At 41.5% G+C, this 12,385-nt stretch overlaps 1 protein-coding gene across 1 annotated transcript; it reads right to left on the bottom strand.

Annotated features, from left to right (window-relative positions):
• Positions 1–660: 660 nt before the first annotated feature.
• On the bottom strand, positions 661–1,088 carry LOC114701145 (60S ribosomal protein L23-like). The gene is given in 1 exon segment (XM_028881113.2): positions 661–1,088. A coding segment is annotated over 1 exon segment (423 nt). The 3' UTR covers positions 661–665.
• Between the last annotated feature and the right edge of the window lie 11,297 nt (positions 1,089–12,385).

The following is a 12,385-nucleotide window of genomic DNA, read 5'->3' as shown; positions in this document are numbered from 1 at the left end:
AAAAAAAAAAAAAAAAAAAAAAAAAAAAAAAAAAAGGTGACATGTTTAGAGAAGTTGTAATTTTAATTTTCCTGTGATTAGGTGGGAGCCATGAACTTAACTATACAGTTTAATCTTTCTAGGGAGTATATTGCAACAAAACAATTTATAGGGTGCATCTGAGAAAATAGAACTACTTTTACTAACAACACGGGGAAAATTATAATAGAACATAGAAGTGAGGAGAATTGAGCAAAAAGTTCCTCTTTTGTGGAGGCCCATAAAGGTTTCCTAGTGAGATCTGAGCTTGCTTTTACCCAGCAGGGCTGCATTAGAGGATTGCTTGATCACATGTGTGGTTACTAGGTGATTGGAAGGGTCCACACTCGGCTGTGCTGGGGGGAGGGAGGTCTTTTGCTCCACCCCTTGGCATTCCTATAAACAGCCCTTTAGAAGAGACAGAAGGGGCTGATGGATAAGGATCCAGGCCCTCCTGAGGCTCTCCTGTGTTTCTATCTGTTTCCCTCCCCTCTATCCTTCTATTTAAATCTCTTATCCCTCACTCCTCAAGAGTACCTGGGGTAAAATATGGGAGCTGGCCTCTAAGCTGGCCTCCCACACTCTTTCTTTCTTTCCTTTTTTTTTTTGACTTTTTAATGAATATATTTTACAAATACACTGGAGAATCATGCAATGCTGCCTGCATTGGATGCAATCCTGGGCCACAAGTCTGCACATTCCTTTGCGACTGGACCTGTGATAGCAGAATCTTTCATCTCACCTTTATTGTTTACTATGACTCCTGCATTGTCTTCAAAATAAAGAAACACCCCATCTTTTCTTTAATATGGCTTCCATTGTCAAATTACCACTGCTGGATGGACCTTTTTTCTTAGTTCTGGTTTGCCTTTCTTAACTGTGGCCATCACCATGTGGCCCACACCAGCAGCAGGAAGTCTGTTCAGTCGTCCCTTGATTCCCTTCACAGAGGTGATATGCAAATTTTGGGCTCCTGTATTGTCAGCACAGTTGATCACAGCTCCTACCAGAAGACCCAGGGAAATCCGGAATTTCGCTCCAGAGGACCCACCACATCCTCGCTTCGACATCTTGAATGCCTGGAAAGAGTCAGAAAAAAAAGCTCCACACTCTTTCTATTTTTTGAGAATTTCATACTTGTATACAATGTTTTATAATACATCTATACCCCACTCTCTCTTCCAAATCTTCCCATACTCCCTCATCACTTCTTCATTCCAACCTCATGCACTCTCTTTTTAACACACTGAGTCCATTTAGTGCTATTAGTACATGGGTGTAAGTGTGCAAGGCTATTTGCTGAGCAATGGACAGTCTATCAGTGGCCACTTCCCTGAAGAAAAATCAACCCTTCCTCCCTGAGTATCTGTCACCTGCTAATAGCTCATCAACTAAGGGTGGGACTACACTGCCCCCCCATACTCCCAATCCATGTTGGAAATGTGGCTGTCTTGTTCAGATCTTGTACATGCAGCCACAGGCACTGTGAGCTCCTATGTGCTGTGGCTCTGTTGTGTCCCCAGATCTTTGTTTCACATGGTCCCCTATAACCTTGGGCTATTACGATCTTTCTATTCTCTACTGTGATGATCCCTAGACTTGGGAGGAGGGGAGGTGATATAGATAGCCTACTTAAGGCTGAACACTTCCATAGTCTATTATTCTCTGCACTTTGACCAGATATGAGCCTCTGTATTAATCATCACCATAGCATAAAGAAACTTGTCTGATAAGCATTGAGAGCTACATTAGTCTATGAGTATAAAGATAAACATTCAGAGGATAGTTTAATACCATGACCATTAGCAAAATAGTAGTGGTAGGATGTCTCCTAGGAAAATAGCTTCTTTTATCCAGTGTTATATGCTTTGTTCTCACTCTCTTTTCTAAAATCAATACCAAGACTTCCAGTTCAAAACAGTAATTTACATACATTTTGTTTTGAGAAATATTCATGTTAAATGGATGAATCATTATCTAAAGGTCCATCATTATATAAAACATATAGGCATATCAGTACACTTATAACAAAGCCACAAAGGGGTCAAAACAGTGGAATTTTGGATGAGAGGGATGGTGTAGTTAAGTGCTAGGTACATGCGGCTAGTTTGATCCCCAGCATCCCCCACCAGAGAAGCATCAATTAAGTGCACAGTAGCATTACATTTTGTTCAGGTCTGATATTTAGTAAACTTTGTTCTTATAGAGCAGAAGCAGCCATTCAGGAGAAATCCTATCAGTTCACAATTTTCAAATGGCTGTGATTTCGATCCTTTCTGTTGTTACCGGTTCCTATCTTTATTGAGTTGTGATGAAGAAACGTAATTTGGGTTATGGCAGTTCATTTCACTTTGTCTTCATGGCTGATATTTTGTAACTGTGCCCGATTAGACTGATGGCTAGTCCTCGGATCCCAGGGGAAGGAATCCACATGGTCAGAGGTTCTCTAGAGGAACAGAACACACATGCAGACACACACACACACACACACACACACACACACACGTCTGGATTCATCAGACTTGTTTATAAAGTTGGAGACTGGTTAGTGCAATAATGGCTGTTTACAAGGTCAGCAATCAGAGACCCACTCAGTTATACTCAGTTCAAGAAACTAGAAGCCCCAGAACAAACCACGGATGTCCCACCAGTGTGAGGCTGAAGGACTGACAGCTTCCTGGAAGTTGCTGGTGTGAATTCACCTTAAAAGTATGAAGGCACCACAATCTCGGGCCCTTAAGTGATGGATTCATTTGCTCAGGAAGGATGGCGCTTGCTTTCTCATTTGTACTTTAATTCTACCAGGCTCCCGTGTATTGGAGGGTGCCATGGGCATTTGTACTGTTTCCCTTCCAACTATTCTACAAGTTAGTTGTCTCTGGAAACACCGTTGTGGACATGTCCAGAACTATGCTTTTCTAATTCCCGAGTATCTCTCATTTCATAGTCCATTGACAACGAAGACTAACCATCATATCCACTAAAAGGGGGAATTTGGTGATTTCATGTAGCTTTTCCCGGGAGAAACTGTTGAGCACATTGACCATTGGCATTGCTACATGTGATCTGGAGCCACTTCACAGGGCTCCTGAGAGCTCACATTTCTTCTCACATCTGTGTTCAGAGAAGTCCTCTTGGTAGCTTGCCAACAGTAGCATTTACACTGTGGGAATTAGTAAATGCCGCAATCAAGGTTGGTTTCCACCCCTCACAGTTCCAATTTACCAACCCATTGCTGTTCATAACATGATTTTTTTTTCTCTGATAATACTTTGGCACACAAAAAAAATCTTTCAGTTTTCTTCTGTTTATTTGCTTGAGTTGAGAGCACGTTTCTCCAGGAAGCATTTGATTTGCCTCTTCCAGATATCTGGATGCCCTATCAAGCAGGATTATAGCTTAAAATGGAAAATATCAGCTATTTACCAAAACAACTAAAGGAGAACAGTTGAAAAGTACTTGGCTTTAGCTAGGCTGTAGAATGAGGTGAACTCCTATACCTTGTGGACTGAGAGTACACTGGTATGAGCACTAACTTACAAAGTTGTTTGTGTTTCCCATGACCCATCAGTCCCTTTCATGAATGGAAGAGATAAGTATGAATGCACTCATCAAAGCATAGACACATGATCCATACCTGAAACTAACCCAAATCAACAGTACAATGAACAAAAAATTTATGATATGTTTACTTAGTGGAAAATGAGAACAGATACCAGTAACTTGGATGAATGGAGTGAAGAAAATATAGAGGAGGAAGCCTGGTTCAAGAGAGTTAATAAAACACTTTCATTGATAACACATTTCAAAAGTGGCCATGTCTTCTGAACATGACAGGATCATTATGCTAATGAACTCATAGGAGCTGTGGTTGCCTGTGTAAGATCTGCTCTATCAACCCAGTTAATACCACACCATAGGTTGTGGAGCAAATCCTTAGGTCCCAACCCTAACTGAGGAGCTTTTGGAAGGAATGGGCTGCAAAGGGAGAGAAGAGGCAGTTATCCTTATGGACATGGTCCATGGTAGGTTGTCCATGCTTCAGTACACAACTATACACATATGGACTCATATACATGTGGCTAGTACTAATTGATTTCAGTGATTAGGGAAGGAGAAGGGAAAAGAAAGAAAGAAAAGAAGAAAAAGGAGGAGGTGGAGGAGAGGAAGAGCAGAAAGGAGGAGGAGGTGGTGGTGGTGGTGCATGGGGATCTGGGAAGAGTTAGAAGGGGTAGACGTTATCTAAATATATTGTATCCATGTATGAAATTGCCAAAGAATATAAAATTTAAAAAGTAAAGTCACAAACTTTTTTCTTTGACAGCTAATGACAATCCTTTGAGGGATACAGAGGTTAGGAGTTGCCCCTGAAAGGCTTCCAGCTGGCTGTTTTCATTTTGTTCAGTATGTGAAAATCATCAACCAGTTCACTCGTGTTTTGTGTTTTTTTACTCCTTGTGTGTAGTGTTTAATCAAAAATGGAATTGATTGGCGGTCTCCAGGGATGCAAAATCAATGATCCTTTAGGCTCCAAGTTCACATAAATTCTCTGAGCAACTTAATTTTTCTGGCCCCAAACTCTCAGGACTATGTTACCTTCTTTTCTTCCATGGATAACTAAAGTGGAGAATACATTTGTCTGTGTCTATGTGGTATCTTTCCATTCATCTATTTTATCTTGCTATTGTTGTTACAATAGCCTTCCAGGCTATGGTTGCTTGCAAGGACCCCAGACCCTACTCAGAACTAAAGCCACAGTTCAAGGTCTCTTGCGACTAGGGGACATGCCAGTTCAACCACTTATTTCATTGTCTTTTTATCTCCCAGGGATCTTATTTTTAAATTTGTTTTGACCTTAAAGGATTTTCTTTGTTCGTGCTTCCAAGCTTAGCTGCTCATTCTTAAGAGGCACGCTGATGTTTAATCTAGCACTGTAGTGTTCCATATTGACGAGCATCAAACCTTTTTCTCTAACTTGGTGACACACAGAAATTTCTCTCCCCTGTGTCTGTAGGGCAAAGAGAGAAAATGGGTCCTAACTACTCAATTTGGGTTATTACTACCTACTCAGTTGGAACGAGTTTTGATGGTGGAAATTGTTAATGCAGGGAGCTGGAAAGATGAGACTTCACACCCGAGGATAAAGTGAAATCCCTTTACTTTTGACTAATGATGAGCTGTGTGTTCTCTTTGCAAAAAATGAGAACGAAGTTAGGCTGGCTGTTTCCTAGTTTTTGTCTTCAGTTTTAAAAGTAGCAGTGATCATTCAAAAATCAACATAGGGTCCTCTTAAATGTCACCCTCTGTTCACTATTAAATTTAACTTAAATTGCTTAAGAGCTGTTTCTGTCTCACAGATGTGAAATGCCGTCATCTATTGTAACAATTTAGCATTGTACTTAAAACTGTTACTTTGCAGTGTCATTGAAGAAATTCTGCTTTTGGCTTCCAGAAATAGTGGTGAGATATTTTTGAGTTGAAACTCAACCATATCATTGTAGCCCAGGCTGTGCTGGTAGCATACATCATGTGTATTACCATATTTATGCTCCTCATTTACAAATTTTATATACCTTTCCTGTGTGTGCACCTACTTTCCAAGTTGATCCGTTGAGTTACCATGAACGAAAACTACAGTAGTACAACCATTGAAGAATGGCATATCTCAGGAATTGAAATAAAACTAACTTTGAGTTTACTACTTTTTACTACTAAAGGTGCAAATCGAAGATACTAGAAGACCAACATAAAAACAAGCAATGCGCTCAATTTTTAAGCAACTCAATAACTGTCTTTCTTCCCCACACAATGCAAACATTCTACTCCCAGTTCTAGTGGCCCAAAGCCCGTTATGCAGGGGCCGTTTCTCTGAGAGAGTGAGTCGTGAAATTTGCTGCTTCCATCCTATTTGAACTCAGAATTTTGGCTGCTTTATGAAGCCCATATACTGCTGTGATATTTTTGTTTTACATCCTTTGCTGTTGCTGCTTACCTTGTGAACATGGAAGGCTTAACTCACAGCTCTATAATCCAGTTCATTTGGAAGTTCATTTGAAGTCACCGCTTGCCAGCAATATTATTTTAGTGTTTTATAGCACGCATCTAATTCTTATTTTTATGGTAGCATTAAAAAAAGTCACATTTACTAAGAATCCAAGCCTAGAGGTGTGAGATGAAGAAATTCAGAACTGGATTCTGGCTATCTCTTCCCAACTTGAGCCTTGTGAAATTACAGGTTATAAAGGGCTGACTACTGTTAATTAGTACAGTTTTATATAACACTGTGGTGCAAGGCTGGGCACTTTCCTTAACTTCATTCACTTTGGTTTGTCAGCTGTAAAATGTGAATATTAGCCTACTCAGAGGAGGGCAAACAGCTCTAAGCATGGCGATATATACTAGTGCTTTGCAAGCCCCATGGCATCATAAATAATATTTGTAATCATACACTTGGAGAAGTATTGTGGATTCTAATTTGTGTCTTCCTTTTAATCGCTATGGTATTAGTTTTATCTAGAAATAAGATTACATGAATTAGGAGAGCATAGAAATGCTAGACTATTGGAACAACAGAATTTATGGTCACGGAATACATGCACAACACCTAGGAAATGAGTTACCTCTTAGGAAAAGCATTAATAGTGTGTGTAAGATTTTACGATCAATTTTACACTAAACTGGTCATTTAGACAATTGGTGGTCTGCATTATCATCATATCCTTCTGCTTTTCTTTCTCCACAGACCAAATCATGAGAGAATAGACTCTTACAGAGGCACTGTGCATTCTCAACTTGGTGGGATATAGCAAATTTCTAATGTGTACCCAAGAGTGACCAGAATTCATGAGTCTTATAGACAGAGATGTTACAGAGGCACCATTTTCATCTGGGTACTGGGAGAGGCCTCTGTCCATCACATGTCAGTAGTTCATGATGAAACTGTTTTAGCCATGGCCTCTGAGATGCTTGTGGGTGAGGAGTAAAATACTCAAGATTATTGTAAGAAACTAGGGCAATCATGTGAGTTCATCAAATACAGGTAGGTTAGTAGCTAACACACACACACACACACACACACACACACACACACACACACACACACGCACACGCACGCACGCATACACACAATGAAATAGTCAACATTCTGTTTCTCAAATGTATTGAGCTCCATGTGTTTCTCATACATGAACAAGACTGAAACAGAACCTCTGTGTTCAACCGAATGGTATTATGTCAGACAAACATCTGCCCCTGAGTTGGGTAGGGGTAGCACACATGAACACAGAAGCAAGCTGGTGGGATTCTTTAAAAATCGTGGGCTGGCAGGTTTTGCCACAGAAGTAGAAAAGGACCAGGGAGCATGCAGGGGCGGGGCGGGGGGCTGGAGGGGGGCAGCCAACCATGAAGGAGGGCGCTGGCTGTGTGATGAAAGCCAGCTGGTGAACGCAGGGAGGAATCAGTTAGGGTTGCCCACGCTCAGAAGGTTTGAAATTGTGATGTCACTGCTGGCATGGGCTGTGCAAGTTCCCCATTCCAATTTCGTGCTTTTTATGAGTGATGGCTCAGTAGTTAGCGCCCATCCTTAGGAAATCAAAACAAACCATTTGTCTGCCCAGGACACTAGTTAGGACCACAGAAAGCAACATTTTATGCATTCTGTGCCAAATGCATTGCTTGCTATTATGCCTGGTGCAGGTTGCCGTGAGAACGCGGAATGGCTGGTGGAGTGCAGGGCTGGAAGCCTTGACTATGTCATTTTGACATTTCCCTTTTCTTGCCAAAAGGAAAAAAAAAACAAAACTATGTAGAAGTAGAGCACAGACTACATCTGGGGTAGAAATGATAGTTGTTCATCTGTGACTTTGTTTATTACTGATTGAGCACACAGCATTTCAATTAGCTCCTTTGATATTTGTCAATAAAATCTTGAGCTGGTGATGCCCTACAAACAGGGAATTTGTTTTTTAAAAAGAGACGAACGGGAGAGTCACGGTGTGAAGGCAATGGATTTTACCTGTTTTTCTCCTTCAGTTAACTGTTGCCTGGAAGGGAAGAAGCCCAGCATCAGGAGTTCAAAACCACTGCGCTTCAATTCTAACACCGCCATTTTACAGCAAAGGATGAAAGCCACTCAGTTAACCTTCCCTGAGTGAGTGTTCACCGCTTGGAACACCCCATTGTCTATCATTGGTATCTAGTGTCCATAGTGATGGTCTGTTTTCCGATGTCCGTTTGGTGGTCCTATCAGTTATACAGTTAAAAAAGACAGCATTTGTTTTCTTCCACAGTTCCCGCTTCTAAGGTCTCAGAAAATATCCCAGTTTGCATGTCTGAGCCCCCTCGATATGTGATCTAGATATCTCCCTAGGTATCGCAGCTCACATCTCTGCTTTGCTGACAGGCACCTCATCATTCTACCAAAAAGCAGCATGTTAAATATTGACCTGATAGCTATGCCCAAACTCCGTAGAATCCATTCTCCACCTTCACTACCCTCATTTCTAAAAGAACCTTATTTTTCTGAAGTATCAAAACTGTTCCAGCTTGGATTTCTTTCTTCACTACACTCAATACACTCCTTCCCCCTCTCAGTTTTCAGTTGCCCTTCATGGTGCTATCCTTTTTTTCCAGTTGCTAACAATCTTTCAGGCTAAACTCTCCTAATTTCTCCTGAAATTCTTGGGATTGTGCATCAGGTAAGCCCTTCATCCTGCCTGGATGTGACATTGTATTTAAGTCACTTACTTCCAGTCGGGATTTAGAGGACAAATATTCCCAACAGATTTGTGTATAGGAGCCTTGGTCCCCATGTGGCTGTTTTGAGAGTGCATGGAGCCTTTGGGACATGAACCTTAGATAGAGAACACCAGCCATTAGCAGGGGGCCTTGAGGGTAAAGTCCAACTCCACTTCTGGCTCTAATTCTCTTTGCTTTTTGTTTGGTGATATAGTCAGATGCAAGTTCCCACTGCCCCTGTCACCCCTTTCCTGACCTCTAGAACTGTGAACCAAAGCATGCCTCTCTCTCCTCCCTTAATTTGTTTTTCGAGACAGGGATTCCCTGTGTAGCTTTGCGCCTTTCCGGAACTCGCTTTGTAGACCAGGCTGGCCTCGAACTCACAGAGATCCACCTGCCTCTGCCTCCCAAGTGCTGGGATTAAAGGTGTGTGCCACCACTACCCGGCTAATTTGTTTTTGTTAGGCATTTATCAGCACAATAAGAGCAATATTTAATACATTTCATAACCTGCTTGTTTTATACCTTCTCCCTTTCCAAACCTCCTCCACCCCTTCCCCAGGTTTTACTCATATCTAATGGCCTTGCTACCTGCATGCTTTTGTGAGAGTTTGTGACATTAACACCCACCCGTAAATTAAAACCTCATATCCAATACAATCCTATTCTAAAGAAAACTCTTTCAAAAGCTGCTAGGTCCTGAGAGGAGCGCCTCAGGAACAGATAGATCAGTGCATGTATGAAAGAGACCCAGTGACGTTTCCTGTCCCTTCTAGCCTGCGAGGATGCAGAGGAAGGTGCCATCTATGAGGCTATGTTAATTGCTTTTCTTGTTACTATGATAAAATAATAGGGAAGGCGACTTAAGGGAAGAAAAATTGATTTGTTTGAGGTGTTGGGGATTGCGCCTATTATGATGGGGAAATCGTGGCGGTCCCAGTGGCTCCCAGTTGTGGTAGTAGGAGTGTGAGGTGGCTGGTTAACTGGGCAGACAGGAAGAAGAGAGCTATAAGCAGGGCTGGGTTCTAGACCTTAGTACTTGGTCCCTAGTGATCTACTCTGTCCACCCAGGTCCCACTTTCTAAGGGTTCTGTAACCTTTCAAAAAGAGAATCACCAGCTAGAGACCAGATGCCCAAGGACATGAGCCTGTGGGGGAACATTTTATGCTCAGATCACAATACCTCTCACAAGATAATGCATTGGTGGCTCTGCCCTCTCAGACTTCTCACACTCTCGCACTGTGAGACATAAATTCCCAGTGTGTAAGCTACTCATTATGGAATTGTGTTATGATGATCAGAATGGACGAAGACACCCCTGGAAAATAGGAGCAGTGGCCAGAGGCTTCATTAGCTTCCACACTATGTTGCTCTCTCTCTATTTACCATTTCAACAGTGCCCCTGTTCATGCCATTATTTAAAACCCAGCACAGTTGCTTCAGATAGCTTGATCTAAAAATGGTATTTTCTGTGGTAGGCAGAGACCTTTTTTTTGTTTGTTTGTTTGTTTGTTTTTTTGTTTTTTGAGACAGGGTTTCTCTGTGTAGCTTTGCGCCTTTCCTGGAACTCATTCTGTAGATCAGGCTGGCCTCGAACTCACAGAGATCCCCCTGGCTCTGCCTCCCAAATTCTGGAATTAATGGCGTGCGCCACCACCGCCCAGCTAACAGAGACCCTTCTTAAGATACCAACCCATTGAATCTTTAGATATGTTACATGGCAAAGAGATTTACAGGTGTAATTAATGTTGCAGACATTAAAATAGACAGTGTCTTGGACTATGAATGTGGGTTTAATCTCATCATTTTAATCCTTAGAGAACTCTGTTGGAAAGGTGAGATTATATAAGGTTTAGTGAAGGGAATAAGGTGTTACTGCTGGTTGACAAGAAGGGAAACATGGAGAGGAGCTGAGGAAGCCTCCTGAATGTCCATCAGCGTGGAAGTGGGGATCCACGAGAACTAGACTTCCAACAACAGCCTGAGAGAGAGCAGAAGTGGTTTATTTACCAGAATCCAGAGGTAGCAATACTGTGATTTTGGCATTCTGACACCTTGGACAGAGGGATCAGCCAAACCTCTTGAAATATCAAAGATTTACAGAAAATTTGAGGTCATTAGCCTGTGTTATTTTGGGCCAGTAAGCATGCAGTAGGTAATTTGATGGGGAATCTGTGGAGAAGGGATGCATACAGCAGTGTTCAGAAGTCACCGCCTCTCATTGAATCATTACTTTTCCTTTTCTATTGGTTCATTCTCATCAGAATGTGAAAAAGGCTATTTCTTAGACCTTTAAGCCACTAGTCAGCTTTCCACTTCTGTAACAAAATACTTAAGACTGTGAACTCATGAAGTGAAAAGGTTTTAAAACCTAGAGTGTTGTTAGAGGTTCTGGTCATGATTAGATGGTCTTCATGGTTTGGAACTTTGGCAAGGTGCTTGATCATTGTGGGAGCATATGTTAAAAGTGATGAGGTGGGGGAAAAATGATTTACTTGCCAAAAACTAAGAAAGAATTGTAAATGGAGGCAGAGCTTTTTGTCCCAACCGCCTATTCCCAAATGAACACACAAAAGCTTCTATTAATTATAAATACTTGGCCTATGGCTCAGGCTTATTATTAATTAGCTCTTACATTTTAATTAACTCATTTCTATTAATCTATATATTGCTACATGACCTCAGCTTTACTGGTCTTCTGGCATCTTGATTCTCCGAGGCTCCTTGGTCTTCCTGACTCCATCCTCTGTCCCTCCGAGTCCTCATTTGATTGTTCTGGCTAACCTTATCTTGCCTTGCCACAGGCCAAAACAGTTTTATTACCAGCCAATAAGAGTAACACACATTCACAGTGTACAGAAGGACCATCCCACAGCAAAGAATGGCTAAGTCCTCACAGTCTTCAGGAGCATGATGTCCTGGTACCAAAAACCTCCTGTTGGGCCCCACCTCCAAAAAGCTCTGCCCACTCACAGTGGCGCATGAGAACCAAGATTTTCACACATGGGGTTTGACTGGACATTCGAGATTCACAGCATAGCACACACAAATTAATAAGTTTCTCTAGACTTTGTTCTCCTGCTACTATTTCCCTCTTGACTTCTTTTACTACTGAAACTCCTTGAAAGAATTAAGAGTGTGTGTGTGTGTGTGTGTGTGTGTGTGTGTGTGTGTGTGTGTGCTTCTTTTCTGCTCCCTCCGCAATGTCTTATCTCTGTGCCCCAGAAGAACACAGGAACACAGTCTTGTGACTCCCATGCCGCTAAGTCCCAGTGTTCAATGTCTAGCCCTCATCTTGCTTGACCCACATCCAGCATTTGACATAACTGATTCTCCTTCTTCTTGGACCATTTCATTTGAAATATTGAACTTGCTTAATTTGAAAAGCTTGAATTACCTCGCTGAATTAATCAGCTTAACCAGTTTTTCTTAGGATCATGCTTATGATATCCTATTAGCCGACTGAGTTCTTGACTTCAAAGACTACATGGTGAAAGTAAAAACCAAGTTACTAACATGGAAATTCTTATCTGAGAATCTTGCCATTTTAGGTGAGAGTTTTTTTTTTTTTTTTCTCTTTCTCCAGAAAACAATCTTTACCATTTCCTTTTTCTGGTATGTAAAGCCTGA

This window comes from Peromyscus leucopus, chromosome 17, assembly GCF_004664715.2.
Source record: "Peromyscus leucopus breed LL Stock chromosome 17, UCI_PerLeu_2.1, whole genome shotgun sequence".
Lineage (NCBI taxonomy): Eukaryota > Metazoa > Chordata > Mammalia > Rodentia > Cricetidae > Peromyscus > Peromyscus leucopus.
The sequence above is the reverse complement of the archived record's forward strand: the minus strand, read 5'-3'. Positions and strand labels throughout refer to the sequence as shown.